The sequence below is a fragment of the Mya arenaria genome, chromosome 8 (assembly GCF_026914265.1).
Source record: "Mya arenaria isolate MELC-2E11 chromosome 8, ASM2691426v1".
In the NCBI taxonomy this organism is placed as follows: Eukaryota; Metazoa; Mollusca; class Bivalvia; order Myida; family Myidae; genus Mya; species Mya arenaria.
In genome coordinates, this window is record NC_069129.1 from 61016538 (window position 1) to 61030115 (window position 13578).

General features: G+C 36.3%; 1 protein-coding gene across 2 annotated transcripts; it reads left to right on the forward strand.

Moving 5' to 3' along the window:
- Positions 1-568: 568 nt before the first annotated feature.
- Positions 569-11154, forward strand: LOC128243777 (polyadenylate-binding protein 2-A-like). 2 transcript variants are annotated; one of them, XM_052961711.1, is made up of 6 exons: positions 569-894; positions 1369-1480; positions 1738-1915; positions 6240-6327; positions 6861-6985; positions 10391-11154. In XM_052961711.1, exons 1-6 carry the CDS (start codon positions 745-747, stop codon positions 10425-10427), a joined length of 690 nt encoding a protein of 229 aa, XP_052817671.1. In that variant the 5' UTR covers positions 569-744; the 3' UTR covers positions 10428-11154. The 2 variants fall into 2 exon arrangements, with proteins under 2 accessions (XP_052817671.1, XP_052817672.1); XM_052961712.1 differs by having other exon boundaries at positions 10394-11154.
- Positions 11155-13578: the final 2424 nt, after the last annotated feature.

Below are 13578 nucleotides of genomic sequence, written 5' to 3' on the forward strand. Positions count from 1 at the left end.
ATAATCTTTACAAAACACTGTTTTTCTCTTTTGACACACGTTTTGCCATTAGTCTTCGAAAATGGCCAACAGTTTCATTTACAGTAGATCTATACTTTTTGTGCCCAAACCATATCTGTTAATGAAACTTTTATGAGTGCAAAAGAGTTTGTACACATTTATTTCTGTGTTTCTGGTTTGAAGAGATATTTTTACTTTGATTAGTTTATTGAACTTCCATTCCCCATGGAAGCTCAGAGGTGGCCCGGATCCTTTAGACATACTGCATACCAAATACTTCTTGGTGGAATGAATTCCACAGGATAAAAAACATAAAGGGATTATAAATAGTAAAACATGAAGTTGGCTTGAAAAGCAGTCAACAGCAAACTTACTATATGAGATATAAGCATAAATAATAAAGGTTGCACTACATGATAAGTTTATTTACAAATCTTGTTGCTGCTCAGTGTCAATATGAAATACAAGAGTGGTATGTAATATGAAATACAAGAGTGGTATGTAACCTTCTTTTCATATTTTCTTGGACTTAAAGTAATTTTCAAACGTCTGAGAGAAATGATTCATATCAAGCTGCAAGCGATCGAGATTAATTCGTTCCGGTAGAAAACAAAAACATTCAAACATTCAAACAAATCCTTTACCATCCGCGATATTTATGCGAAAAGTACTTCTTTCTCAGGACACATAAAAGTTTAAAGCTTTTAACTTATTGTTTAACAGATTTATTTCTCACACTAAATAATGGCTGATGAGGAAAATGGCCAGGAAGTTGACCCTCTGCAAGACGATAGTGTTGGAGATTTTGACGCAGACGCGGAGGTATCGCTCGACGATCCGGTGGACAATGATGGTGATGGAGATGTCGAGGCAGATGCCGGAATCGAGGACCCAGTATGTACGACGGAATTTGATCTAATTTCTCGTAATGAATTATAAAAGTCACCTATCATGGTTCATTGGTTGGTTCCCTGTTCATAACTAAACTTTCTAAAGCGGTCGGCTGCCAAAGACATAACACAATTGTCGAAGTCAATCATGCTGATAACAAAGATTTACAGAAAGTTAAGCTGAAATGGAAAAGTGCGGCTCATAGACTTGGTTTCTTTAATAGGGGTTCCCTTGTTTCATGTTTAGACTGATTTGACAGTTCCAATTCTAATTTATTATTAATCCACGATGTACTGTACTCAAGGGGACGGGTCAAAAAGGCCCAGTGCTAGAAATTTGATCTGAGACGTTTCAGCCATGTTCAGAAAATTTAAAATTTTGATTGGTTAGCCTTAGTTTTACAAGTAAAAATGTTTACAGTTGTTTAAATGTACGGAAATGAACAATATTAACAACCATTCCTTTCTTTCCTTACAGGAGCTTGAAGCCATTAAAGCTCGTGTGAAGGAAATGGAAGAAGAAGCAGAGAAAATACGGGAAATGCAGAATGCAGTTGATCTGAAAATGAATATGTCCTCCCCCACTTTGTGTAATTCTCTTGATACTTGAATAGCATGTTTTTTTTAATTGTAGAGTTGATGATGAGTAGACAAACTTTGCAATTAAGGTTTATTTTATGTATCACTTTGAGGGGGCATTGAAAAAGCATTGGTATCCTGTTATTAAAATTAAAGGATTAAATTATTTCATTTTAAAAATCATAGTTCTCATGATTAAGCTGAGATTTTTTTTATAAATTCCAGGTATCCCACTGGATTTGTACATCATACCCTTTGTTTTTTTCAGCCTCCAGTTCTGCTTTCCCAACCCCGGAGGAGAAGTTGGATGCAGATGCTCGATCAATTTACGTTGGCAATGTGGACTATGGGGCAACTGCTGAAGAGCTCGAACAGCACTTCCATGGCTGTGGGTCCATCAATAGGGTCACCATTCTCTGTGATAAATTCTCTGGTCACCCTAAAGGGTATGGAATGCTTAAATAGTAATAACTATGTTAATTGGAAATTATTTCAAATATTTCACTTGTTAGTAGGGTGTTACGATATGAACAGTATCCTGCAATACAAAGTAATGCACGGCGATATGTACCGCAGTATATTGCTTCATTAAAATATAATATGAATTAGTAACGGAGAACTTCTTTCAAATTGTGCAGACTGCTTAAATAAAGCATTTATCATAATCATTTCTTAAATATTTGCATAATCGTTTCAGTCTTTGACTTAAAAGTAAACCTGATTGAAACAGGAATGTAAATGACTACAGTGGTTTAGCCAGGTTTTAAAAAAGGCCACTGGGCTGTTTCAGTGCAGATCTTAGTTGATTAAAGTAAATATCTTGGTGTCATATTTTCATTCTTTTGGTACAGATTTTTATGTGAATTGAACTTATTAAACCAGTACTAGAAATAAACAAAGTTTAGGGCATAAAGAAAATGTGTTGCCATTTGTGGCATTTATACAGATTTAATGTAATTAAAAGTTACAAATAAAATCCTTAAGGTGTGGCAGAAAAGGAACAGGGTGCTAAGGGTGAAAAGGGCATATTGTAAGAACTTGTGGCGTCAATTTCATACGATACAGAGCAAAAATAAAGAATAATTTTATTTCAATCGTCTTTGCAGATAATTGTTTATCACATGCTTACCCTTGTTTTCCTTGTAATATACCCATTACGAATATTTTTATCTTACACATGTGTAAGATATACTATCAGACATTTCTATTGACTAGACTAATCACACGCAACCTAGATATCCCTCCGCATTGTCTGTAAACAAAATGGTTTAAATGCCAACAAATACTTACCTTAATAATGAAGCTGTAAGACTTCCGGGAGACAAATGGCTAACGAATCATAGTGCCAGAAAGCATCTTGTACAAAAACTTTCTGATAACAATGTTCCGCCAACCAGATAATGAATATCATTAGTCACAAAAATATCCAGTCAGTCAACAAATACAGCCACATTAGTGACAAACACCACAAGAACATTTCAAACATTTCCATCTTGACCAACACAAGCAATATGCAATCAATGCCATTTGCTTGCCAGTTTAATCAGCTGTTGGTTACCAAAAACACAAATACGAATTCCGCAGCACAGACATCTCATTACACATCCCATGGCGGCTAGAACATCATGTTTTCTGGAAACATTCTTGGTGGAATTTTTACAACATCAACATCAATGCAGTACAGAGTAAGGCTTTGCCGTTATCATCTGCATGTTGTGAAACTCCATGTACACTAAAATGCTGCAAAATCATCGAAAGCGAATAACTTTTAAATCCGTGCACACAGTAAAACTTGACAGACAGATGTAGGTCAATTAAACCGGGTAAATGCATGTACTCTGAGTGTGACGTCATCAAATTGTGTACTTATTGGGGTTTTTTGGTTAAAATTGTTCGTTATTCATGCTGTTGGATATTTTCTACACATTTTTATAGTTGTGACTTGTTAAGCGCTTTATCAGAATTAAAACTTGATAACTGCTAGTTACTTTTGTCATTTTAATTTGGAACTATTTATATGGCGCATCATTGACATTCTACTCTGAGTACTTTGGCTTTGAACAATCGGTTCAGAAAGTAGAACTAAATTGGTAATACAAACACCGTTTTAAGCATGTGATAAAAAAGATCTGACACCCGTTGTCATTTAATACAAGAATTTTATTAAACTCGTCCATGAAAGTTGTTAGTAAGCTCGCCAGAGGCTCGCTTACTAACAAATTTCATAAACTCGTTTAATAAAATCTTGCATTAAATGACAACTAGTGTCAGATCCTATATGTCTTAGTCAGGAGATGATGTATTATACATGCTAGACTAATGAGTCTCACAGAATGATTTATAAAAAATCGAACTTCTGATCCTGACAAGACAATTGCATTTGCACAAGTTTATGTAATATTTATTATATGGTTAATCGAATTGCTTAAATGTTCATATGTCCACAATATGAATGAATTGGTGCAACTTGGAGTATCACATTTTAAAGAGAAAAAATTAAGGCTCAGAATTCAATGTAGAAATGCATAAAGTCCAGGGCAGGGCTTCTGAAAACCAACAATTCGCTGGTCTGGACTACCGGTACTTGTACTTAGCTGGACCCATTTTGGTTACAGAAAATAGCTAAAAATCAGTCTGAAAATTGTTGATTTTTATTTCAATTCAGTCAAAAACAGCTAAGTCTGTAAAAATCTAGAAATTGTAACACACAGTGTTTGTCATACCACATCCTTAAATGCAAGGGAACATCCTTTAGGCCAATAATGTATGCGTTAATTGACTTCGCTGATTTTATTACATCAAAAAGGGGTCACATTAGGCAACTTTACAATTGCGAAAATGTGTGACAGAATTCTTCGGACATTTATGTAATCAGACTTTGGAACAAGCCTTTATTTTAGAGGGAATTTCTTTTGGGGGGTGTCGTCTGGTCCGGACTGATTAAGGTTCCAAACTTTTAGAAGGGTTTATGCTAAAGAGCTCAGGAAGGGTGCTGCACCTTTTCCTTTTTTTGATAGCGACCCTTCTGCTCTCATGGAGACCCCGCATGTGCACTCCATGCCTTCATAAAATTGAATGCTTAAGATTATCAAACTTGCCTTTTGTTTTGATTAAAAACTTGCTGTAAATGCATACAAAGTTGACATATTTGGCAGTTGAAAAACCTAATTATACTCAAATTAAGCGCTATTCCTAACATTTTCTGTAATAAATCGTAATGTTTCAATTCTTAATAGCTTAAAAACAATGTGCCATTTTCTGCAGCACCCTGCCATTTCTAAAACCTTACTATATATACTGAAAAAAATGCAAATGGTTTTGACCGTTTTGTTTTTATATAATTATCATTATTTGTTATAATGTTCGTTACTTTAATAGTCAGGAGATGATGTTTTATACATGCTAGACTAATGAGTGTGTGTGATTAAAAATTATACTTTCTGATCCTGACAATATGATCCAACCTTATTTTAACTCTTGAACATTCATGTATATTTTGATATTATTGAAGCAAAACTTGCAGAACTTTGATTTTTAATGATTTTTTTTTTTTCATAATTGGTGTAGTGAACAATTAAGATTTTGAAATATTTCTTTTATAACAGCAGTTGTTACCTTCACACACGTTTCCAATTCTTTTGTTTACCCTGATGAATACAATATTATGGTTTATGTAACTCTTGTTTTAAAGGTAGTCAGGAGATGATGTATTATACATGCTAGACTTATGAGTGTCTGTGATTCAAATCTATACCCCCTGATCCTGACAATATGATAGTACCTTAGTTACACTTGTGATTATTGCGATAATTTTGAAGTTATGCCCCAGTCAATTGTAACCACAGCCACTCCAAGGTCCGGGGCATAGTGGGGACTTTCCGACCAGCCAAGCCAGGGGTAAAATCCCCGCCCTGTGGGGACGAACTACTGGTAAAATCCCCACCAAATGCCCCACGCATCCCAGGGACCCTAGGTCAGGCCCATTTCCTGCTATTTTTGGGGCGAAGACAAAACCACCATATTCACCTGGTGCTGGGGGGCCACCTGGATGGTAAAAACACGGCCCATTTCCCCGGCTATCCCTGGTATACCCCAGGACCTGGAGGGGCCGTGGTTACAATTGACTGGTGCATAACACCATATTTATATTAAGCATTTTTGTCAGTTCTTGAGTGAACACAACATGTGCTTGGCATGTTATATAAAATACATAATTTAAGCAAGCAGGGAAGGAATTCTACTAGTACATGGTTTGTTGGCTTGTGCTTAGTCAGACACATTCCGGATCATTTATTACATTTACGAATACAACAATTATGATATATTATGATTATAAGAGAAGTTTTAAACATACCCCAAACATAATCAGGAGATGATGTATTATACATGCTAGACTAATGAGTGAGTGTGATTAAAATCTATACTTGCTGATCCTGACAATATGATGGTACCATTCAAGATATATAGATGAAACTTGGTACATATGTTGCCAGATATGATACTCATATTCAATCTATAAATAGTGGTATCAAGGTCTCAAAACTCTGATTTAATTGATTTTTAAGTTGTTATATCGACTAACAAAACAACAACAGATGATCATTGGGTTTGAAGAAAAAATGTTATGCATGAAGTGTACTGTTCTTGTCAATATTTCCATTAAATAGATATTTAAGAAGTGTTTCTACTAATATATATACTCGTATAACTGTTTTTCTCATGGAGCATTTTCTTTGGGTTCTTAAACCTTGTTTGAATGTTCTTTTTCAGATATGCATATGTTGAGTTTGTTGACAAAGATTCAGTAGCTACCAGCCTGGCACTTGATGAATCCTTATTCAGAGGAAGACAAATAAAGGTAGGGTTTGTTTGCGCTTAAAAAATGATCTTTCTCAAAGATAAAAGAGATAATATGCAGTCATTGAAATTAGTCTTTTAGATGAACAAGCCCAAATTCATATACTACCGCTTGACATTACAGTTTTAAACAAGCCCTGCTGTATTAAACCCAGAATTTGAGCAAGCCCGGAAAGCATTTTACCAGTGCAGGATTGTGCTTATTTCAACCACTGAACATAATGCAAACTGGTGACCATTGAAGAGATGATGTTTCTTTACATGCTAGACTTATGAGTCATAGTGATTCCAATTAAAGTCTGATCTTTATTGGTCACTGTAGGTAATGTTCCATCCATTTTACCTGCTTTGATAGCAGTATCCAGCAATGTCAATGAGGACCTTTAGGATGTAACTGTTTACAGATTTAAGCAGAATAAATAATGCATTATATTAGTAATGTGCTGAAATGATGAGCTCACAGCATGTCCATTAACATGCACATATCCTTCTACAGTGCTGCATTTTTGGAAAACAATCTCTTGGCTGTTTAAGGTGTTTGCCAAGCGTACCAACCGTCCCGGGATCACCACAACAAACCGTGGACGGAGAGGTGGCCGGCGGTCAAGGGGAGGCCACTACGGAGGAGGTGGATACATGCCCCGGGGTCGGGGACGAGGGTAAGCACTTACTATTTTGGGAAGGATATGAAGAGGGCAGATGTTTGTAAGGGCTATTCCAGTAAAACATATGTCCCACCACAGGAAGGCACTTTCAAAATGGACCATCCCCCTTCAGAAGTTTATTTGATGAGAAAAGAACCCCCTTTAGAATATTTTTTGAGCAAATTCGGACCCCCTTGAGAAGTTTATTTTTTTATACGTCTATATGCAAAGATTATTTGCAATTACTCTTTTGTAACTCTTTGATCAGGTGAGCTATATAGGACCTTATAGCTCACCCTAGTTTCTAAGCCAATCATCATCCAGAGATTTCCAAATCTTTGCTCGAATAGGTTTCATATAAGATCACATCTGCATCCAATAAGTTAATTATTATAACTAGGTCAACAGACTTGGCGCGCGCCAAATGAACTTCGAGCAGCCAATGGGCACGCTGTATACGGCCTTGTTCGATGATTGGCTTAGAAACTAGGGTGAACTATAAGTCGGTTACAGCTCATGTAATGGAAAATAACAAAACTTATTACTGGGCTTCGCTTGTAATAAATTTTGTTATTTTCCATTAATAAATTTGGTTATTTTCCATTATATGGACTATAACCTACACACCACGGTTCTCTTGTTTCTTCATATGTTGCTATAAGTGCATATTAAGCCACATGAGGCTGAAATTTTCACCCATGTAATTATATACAACCTTAAAATAACTTGTGGTCGAAATGTTAAGGGGACGAAACATTCGGATTTATAACATTTACGCAATACGTACAAATTATGATTTCTAATAAAATTCTAGACAACTGTGGTCAATTTCAGGGGTTGACACTAACCATTTTTCCAAGGGATCCCGAAGGGACACCAACATTTGAAATCAGGTGTCCCTTCCTGAAATTAGGAGTCCCTTCCACTTTTTACATTTTTTCATTGTTGAGCCTGTTTTAATATTAAATTCAACATCCTTTTACTTTTCAATTTGTAATGCAAGTATAAACCACCATAATTATTATACATGTTTTCAGCAGCATGTAATGACAGGTTAGTAGCACTGAATGGCAGTGAGGTATATTTTGGTCTCTAAGTTGGTAGATTGGGTTCAAAAGCGGGAAAATGTCTAAGTCCCTTTTGTTTTCAGTCAAAAACAGAGATGGATACAATGTAAACAAAAACTTGATGTTGTTACTATTTTTAGATTTTTGGAAAATACGCATAAAATACATCATGGTTCAGGGTCTTGTCAAATGTCGGTGCTTTTCATTAAGAAACTGTAGGAATATTACATCTGGCTTGTGAAAACTCCAATCAATATTTAGTAGAGCTGTTGATAAATCAATCAGACTGCCCAACAGTCGTAGTGCATACTGGAAGAGCAGACGACCAAAAATTGTGTATACATGTTAATTTTCGCGCCAAAGTCATAAAATTTTATAAATTTATTGAATTAATGAATAAAACCCTGCAAATTTTATATCTATTATTTTTTATCAAGGCATAAAATATATGTCTTTAAAATTAACAAAGAATATTGATAAGTTGAATGCCAATTAACAAAGAATGCTGAATGTAGGATGCAGTTCTTTTGTGTCGTAAATGTTACTGTAAATACTCAAAGGTCGCATCATATTATATAAAAGGTATCATCAGAGTTGGCATCTTTTTGGGCGGTTCTGACACATAAGCAAAACAATTCCACATAAGTATTTTACCGATAATAAATCTCTGTCAGCTCTGACCTTGTTTAAAATGTAAACAACCAAACGGAAGCGTTAACCTGCATGCGCCTGTGAAATGACCTGTTTATTTATAGATTCATGACGTAACTATAGTCAAATAGTCAGCTATACTTTCGCTTTGATGAGTCCGATAATGATAATTAATAATATTGTTTTGACATGTGCTGTCAAGAAATTTAGGGAGCCCGAATTTAGGTAATAAATTAATTAAATGCTACTTATTTATTGATATTTAGCGTTTATCAGTCAGAAATTTAAAGTGTCCCGACGGAATACCGGACTTCGAAGTTCAGGTGTCCCTCCTGAAAAACTGGTGTCCTCGGGATCCCGGGACCCCGTTAGTGTCGAACACTGCAAATTGGTATACTTACCACGAAACGTATCCACACATGCGGCGCAACTATTGGTTTCTAGCCAATTTTGTAGGTTGGTCTTCGACCACGACTTTACAAATTCTGGCGCCTCCGCCATCTTGTTGTCAAGGGACGCAACTTCTTCTGATTTCCGGTACCGCGGAACCGACTCGTAATATCGCGAAAATTTGTATCCAAACCAATTCTGTACACGACGTTCGGTAAAATATGTTATATGGATAAAAAAAACCCGGTATTTCACCATCGGGCAGTGAATATAAATGAGCAGATACGGTCAGAAACAAAAAAGAAAATGACGCCCCCCTATAGAAGCGAAATTGGACTTATTACCACCCCCTACAGTAGCAAATTAAGAAAAAGACCTACCCCCTACAGAATTTCTTTATTTTGCCGTCCTGGGGTGGGACATATGTTTAACTGGAATAGCCCTAAGAGGCCAAAGCCTGTCCATTTACAATCAGTTTCAGTTACGGTGAAGGTTATTTGAAAATACCCGGTAGATTCTATATGAGTTTATACAATAGTCAGGATATGATGTGTTATACATGCTAGACTAATGAATTGGTGTGATTATAATCTGTTTTCTGATCCTGACTATATCGCCTGCTTATTTTTAGTATATAATATATTTAAAAGAAAACAAAGGGCTTTGAGCTTGTCTTCTTTTATAAAGAAAAAGTTGAGCTATCGAGATAGCATTCATGTCGTCGTTGAATTAAAAAGCATTTACCAAAACATACCCAAAAAATATTTCTTAAATATACAGATAAAACTGCACATAACTGGATTAAATAATTAAAAAAAATACTTGACCACATTTATGACAAATATACTCTTACCTACTGCTGTCATATAATATGTGCTTTTTGAAGGCTTCTACTGGAGGTACTGTCTAGTGTCTGATGTTGACTGTTGTGTTGTGTTGGGTTGATCCTTAAAACATTAAAAAATGCATGTTTGTTTTTTGTATTGGAAGTTCCAAATCTTTTGGAAGCTGTCACCTATTTCATCAAACCACCCACCACATACAGTGATACACTTAATATAATAAAATCATGTAAACTATAAGGATTGAAATTATTTTGGGGATCATTCTTGCAATGTATGGTCAAGCTGTCTCGCCTTCAGTCTTCAAAATATTTTTAAATGTATAATACCGTCATTGTAAAAGTTTGTCATTTATCATCAGAATGAGTAGTACCGGTATATATATATGGAATGGTTGATTTAAGTATTGTGAAGCTGAAAGTTGAAAAGTTCCGTGTTTTGGCAAAATGTACAATGTACTCTCGTTTCAGAAGCTTTAGACGTGCGAGCTACTATTCCCCGTACTGACCACTGAATTGTCGACCAGGCCTTCCTTCTTCTCCATGTGTTCATGCCAGCCTGCAGCCACTGGACCTGCACGACAGTGTTGCAGATGTACACTTCTGCTAAAACACTTGATATTCTTGCAGTTTTTATGGTGGCTGATTTTTGTAATGCACAACATTTGCTGGCAAAAAATTAAATGAGCTCATTTGATTTATGATAAAAAAAAAAGAAAGCTACACCTTAAACATCATCATATTTCTAACAAAAAATGGAATTAAAGTGATAAGTTAACAGTTTTAATACTGTCAGAAACAGCAGCATTGCGGTTTTATTTCGATTTTATCTTTGTTTTTAATTTATAGCTGTTTCTAATGGAAACACGTTTGCAATAGATATTTATTACCATAGAGATCTGCCATGTAATTATTTTAAATAATTGTTCTGGTATAGAAGGTAAGTACTGTGACAGAAAAATATACATTAAAGGTTTGGTTTTTATGCAGATTATTTATTTAGTTGAATAAAATGTTAAATGATTAAGTAAAATCAGCCCGTCCAAACTTGTATACTTTTAATACATGCACTTTTTTTCCAGGTCATTTACAAAAAGAATATGTTAAAAGAAAAATTGAAAAAAGAAAAGAAAAATTGAACAATATCAAAAAAGAAATGTATAATAAAAACAATGCAAAATGCATAAAAATGAGAATATGTTAAAAACAAATATGTAATAAAATGTGAAATGATATTTGGCTTGTTTAATTTGATTGTTGAAGGTTGCCCTATAATATGTGAAGCTGTCATATTGATTGTTTCAATTCTTTTGTTCATGGTTGTAATCTAAAATATTTTTAAAATGAAGAAATGTAGCGCTATTTTCATTTGAATTGCAAGTCCATTTTTTTAATGCCGGTAGTATTAAACTGAATTTCCCAATCAAAAATGATATATTGGTCGTAGGTTTGTTGCCGGGTTTCTAAAAGCTGACAGTTGTCAATACTTAAAAGCAGCCAGCAGTCCAGGCTTCATGCCCAAAGCAGTCAAGGGGCTGGTACAATAGTTTGAAGTTAAAAGCACACGATCCAAAAAAACTGTTGTTGTTGACAAAATGGCTCAAATGTGAGTGGCAGGGATGTATCTCATACCTTCTCTGTGCTGTCTTCTGGTCTTATTCACAATCCTGAGGTTAACCTCTTATCTAAAACATAATGCAACTGGGATATTACAATTGCTGTCTGAAATTCTTGGTTGCTTTAGCAATAAGATTAAAAAAAAATTGAAGGGAGAAATAGCCGTTGCAATATTTTCCTAACGCCAGTCCTTAAAACTATTCAATGACAACTACTCGAGTCCAATTCCAATGAAACGAGAGCTAAAGAGTGTATACATCATAGTAGCCATATATTTCTGACTAATGATGCCTGATGGTTGGTTACTAATGGAACGATTCAATATAAAACAGGATGCTTACAATGAATAAACACCTAGAGCCAGCCCGCTCACTTTGGCTTGAACATTAGTAATTCCCCTCTATTAACAGAGACAAGGCCTACAGCGCTTGTTTGTCATAACACTTGCTGGTTTTCTGCATCAAGAAGCTGGGAAAAGGGTTAACAGTGGTACAAATGTCTTTCAAATGCATTTAATTAAAATCGTTTTTACAAAAAAATTCTTTAAAAGAAATGGATGCCCTCAGTTGACTACTGAAAAGAAAATAATAGGATTAATAGTTTGATTGATATGTATTGCTGTATACAATTGCTTTGTGTGACCTTAGCTTACAGGATGATAGAAATGTGCAACAGAAAATGCTGCTCTTTGGTGGAAATTTCATAACCAATTACTAAGTTGCTATGAAATACACAAGTTTAACCTTGACCTTGGAGTAGACAGCATGGCAACAACTGCCAATGTTGCTATACAATGTTCATTGAAATCCTAGGATAATCAGTAGTAACCAAGTTCAAAAAAATGATGGCTGCGAAACAAAGTTCTGCTAGAAAAATACCTAACTGGGTTCCATGGACATGGATGACTTACACTGATCAAATATTGTGTGCTGCACAGCTCACGGAGGTGCTCTACAATGATGTTGTTTCTTTAAGAAAGTCCTATTACAGCAACAGAGAAATGACCAAAACCGTGTTGCTGTGAAACAGTAGTACCCAGTAGATCATGTTGAGTTCCAAGTGTGACCTTTGACACGCATGGGAAAACATGTACCCTGTAGCTCATGTTGAGCTCCTAGAGACCTCTGACACGCATGGATAAACATGTACCCAGTAGATCATGTTGAGCTCCTAGAGAGACCTCTGACACGCATGGGAAAACATGTACCCAGTAGCTCATGTTGAGCTCCTAGAGACCTCTGACACGCATGGACAAACATGTACCCAGTAGCTCATGTTGAGCTCCAAGAGACCTCTGACACGCATGGGAAAACATGTACCCTGTAGCTCATGTTGAGCTCCTAGAGACCTCTGACACGCATGGGAAAACATGTACCCTGTAGCTCATGTTGAGCTCCTAGAGACCTCTGACACGCATGGATAAACATGTACCCACTAGCTCATGTTGCTCCAAGAGAGACCTGTGACACGCATGGAGAAACATGTACCCAGTAGATCATGTTGAGCTCCTAGAGAGACCTCTGACACGCATGGGAAAACATGTACCCAGTAGCTCATGTTGAGCTCCTAGAGACCTCTGACACGCATGGAGAAACATGTACCCAGTAGCTCATGTTGAGCTCCAAGAGAGACCTCTGATACACATGGAGAAACATGTACCCTGTAGCTCATGTTGAGCTCCAAGAGAGACCTTGGACACGCATGGAGAAACATGTACCCTGTAGCTCATGTTGAGCTCCAAGAGAGACCTTGGACACGCATGGAGAAACATGTACCCAGTAGCTCATGTTGAGCTCCTAGAGAGACCTCTGACATGCATGGAGAAACATGTACTCATTAGATCATGTTGAGCTCCTAGAGAGACCTCTGACACGCATGGAGAAACATGTACCCTGTAGCTCATGTTGAGCTCCTAGTAAGACCTCTGACACTCATGGAGAAACATGTACCCAGTAGCTCATGTTGAGCTCCTAGAGAGATCTCTGACACGCATGGGAAAACATGTACCCAGTAGCTCATGTTGCTCCAAGAGAGACCTTTGA

Coding starts and splice junctions, on each gene's coding strand:
- LOC128243777 (XM_052961711.1), top strand. CDS start 745: ATGGCTGATGAGGAAAATGGCCAGGAAGTTGACCCTCTGCAAGACGAT. Junction 1,916..6,239: donor TTCTCTGGTCACCCTAAAGG/GTATGGAATGCT, acceptor GTTCTTTTTCAG/ATATGCATATGTTGAGTTTG. Junction 6,986..10,390: donor CCCCGGGGTCGGGGACGAGG/GTAAGCACTTAC, acceptor CTCTCGTTTCAG/AAGCTTTAGACGTGCGAGCT.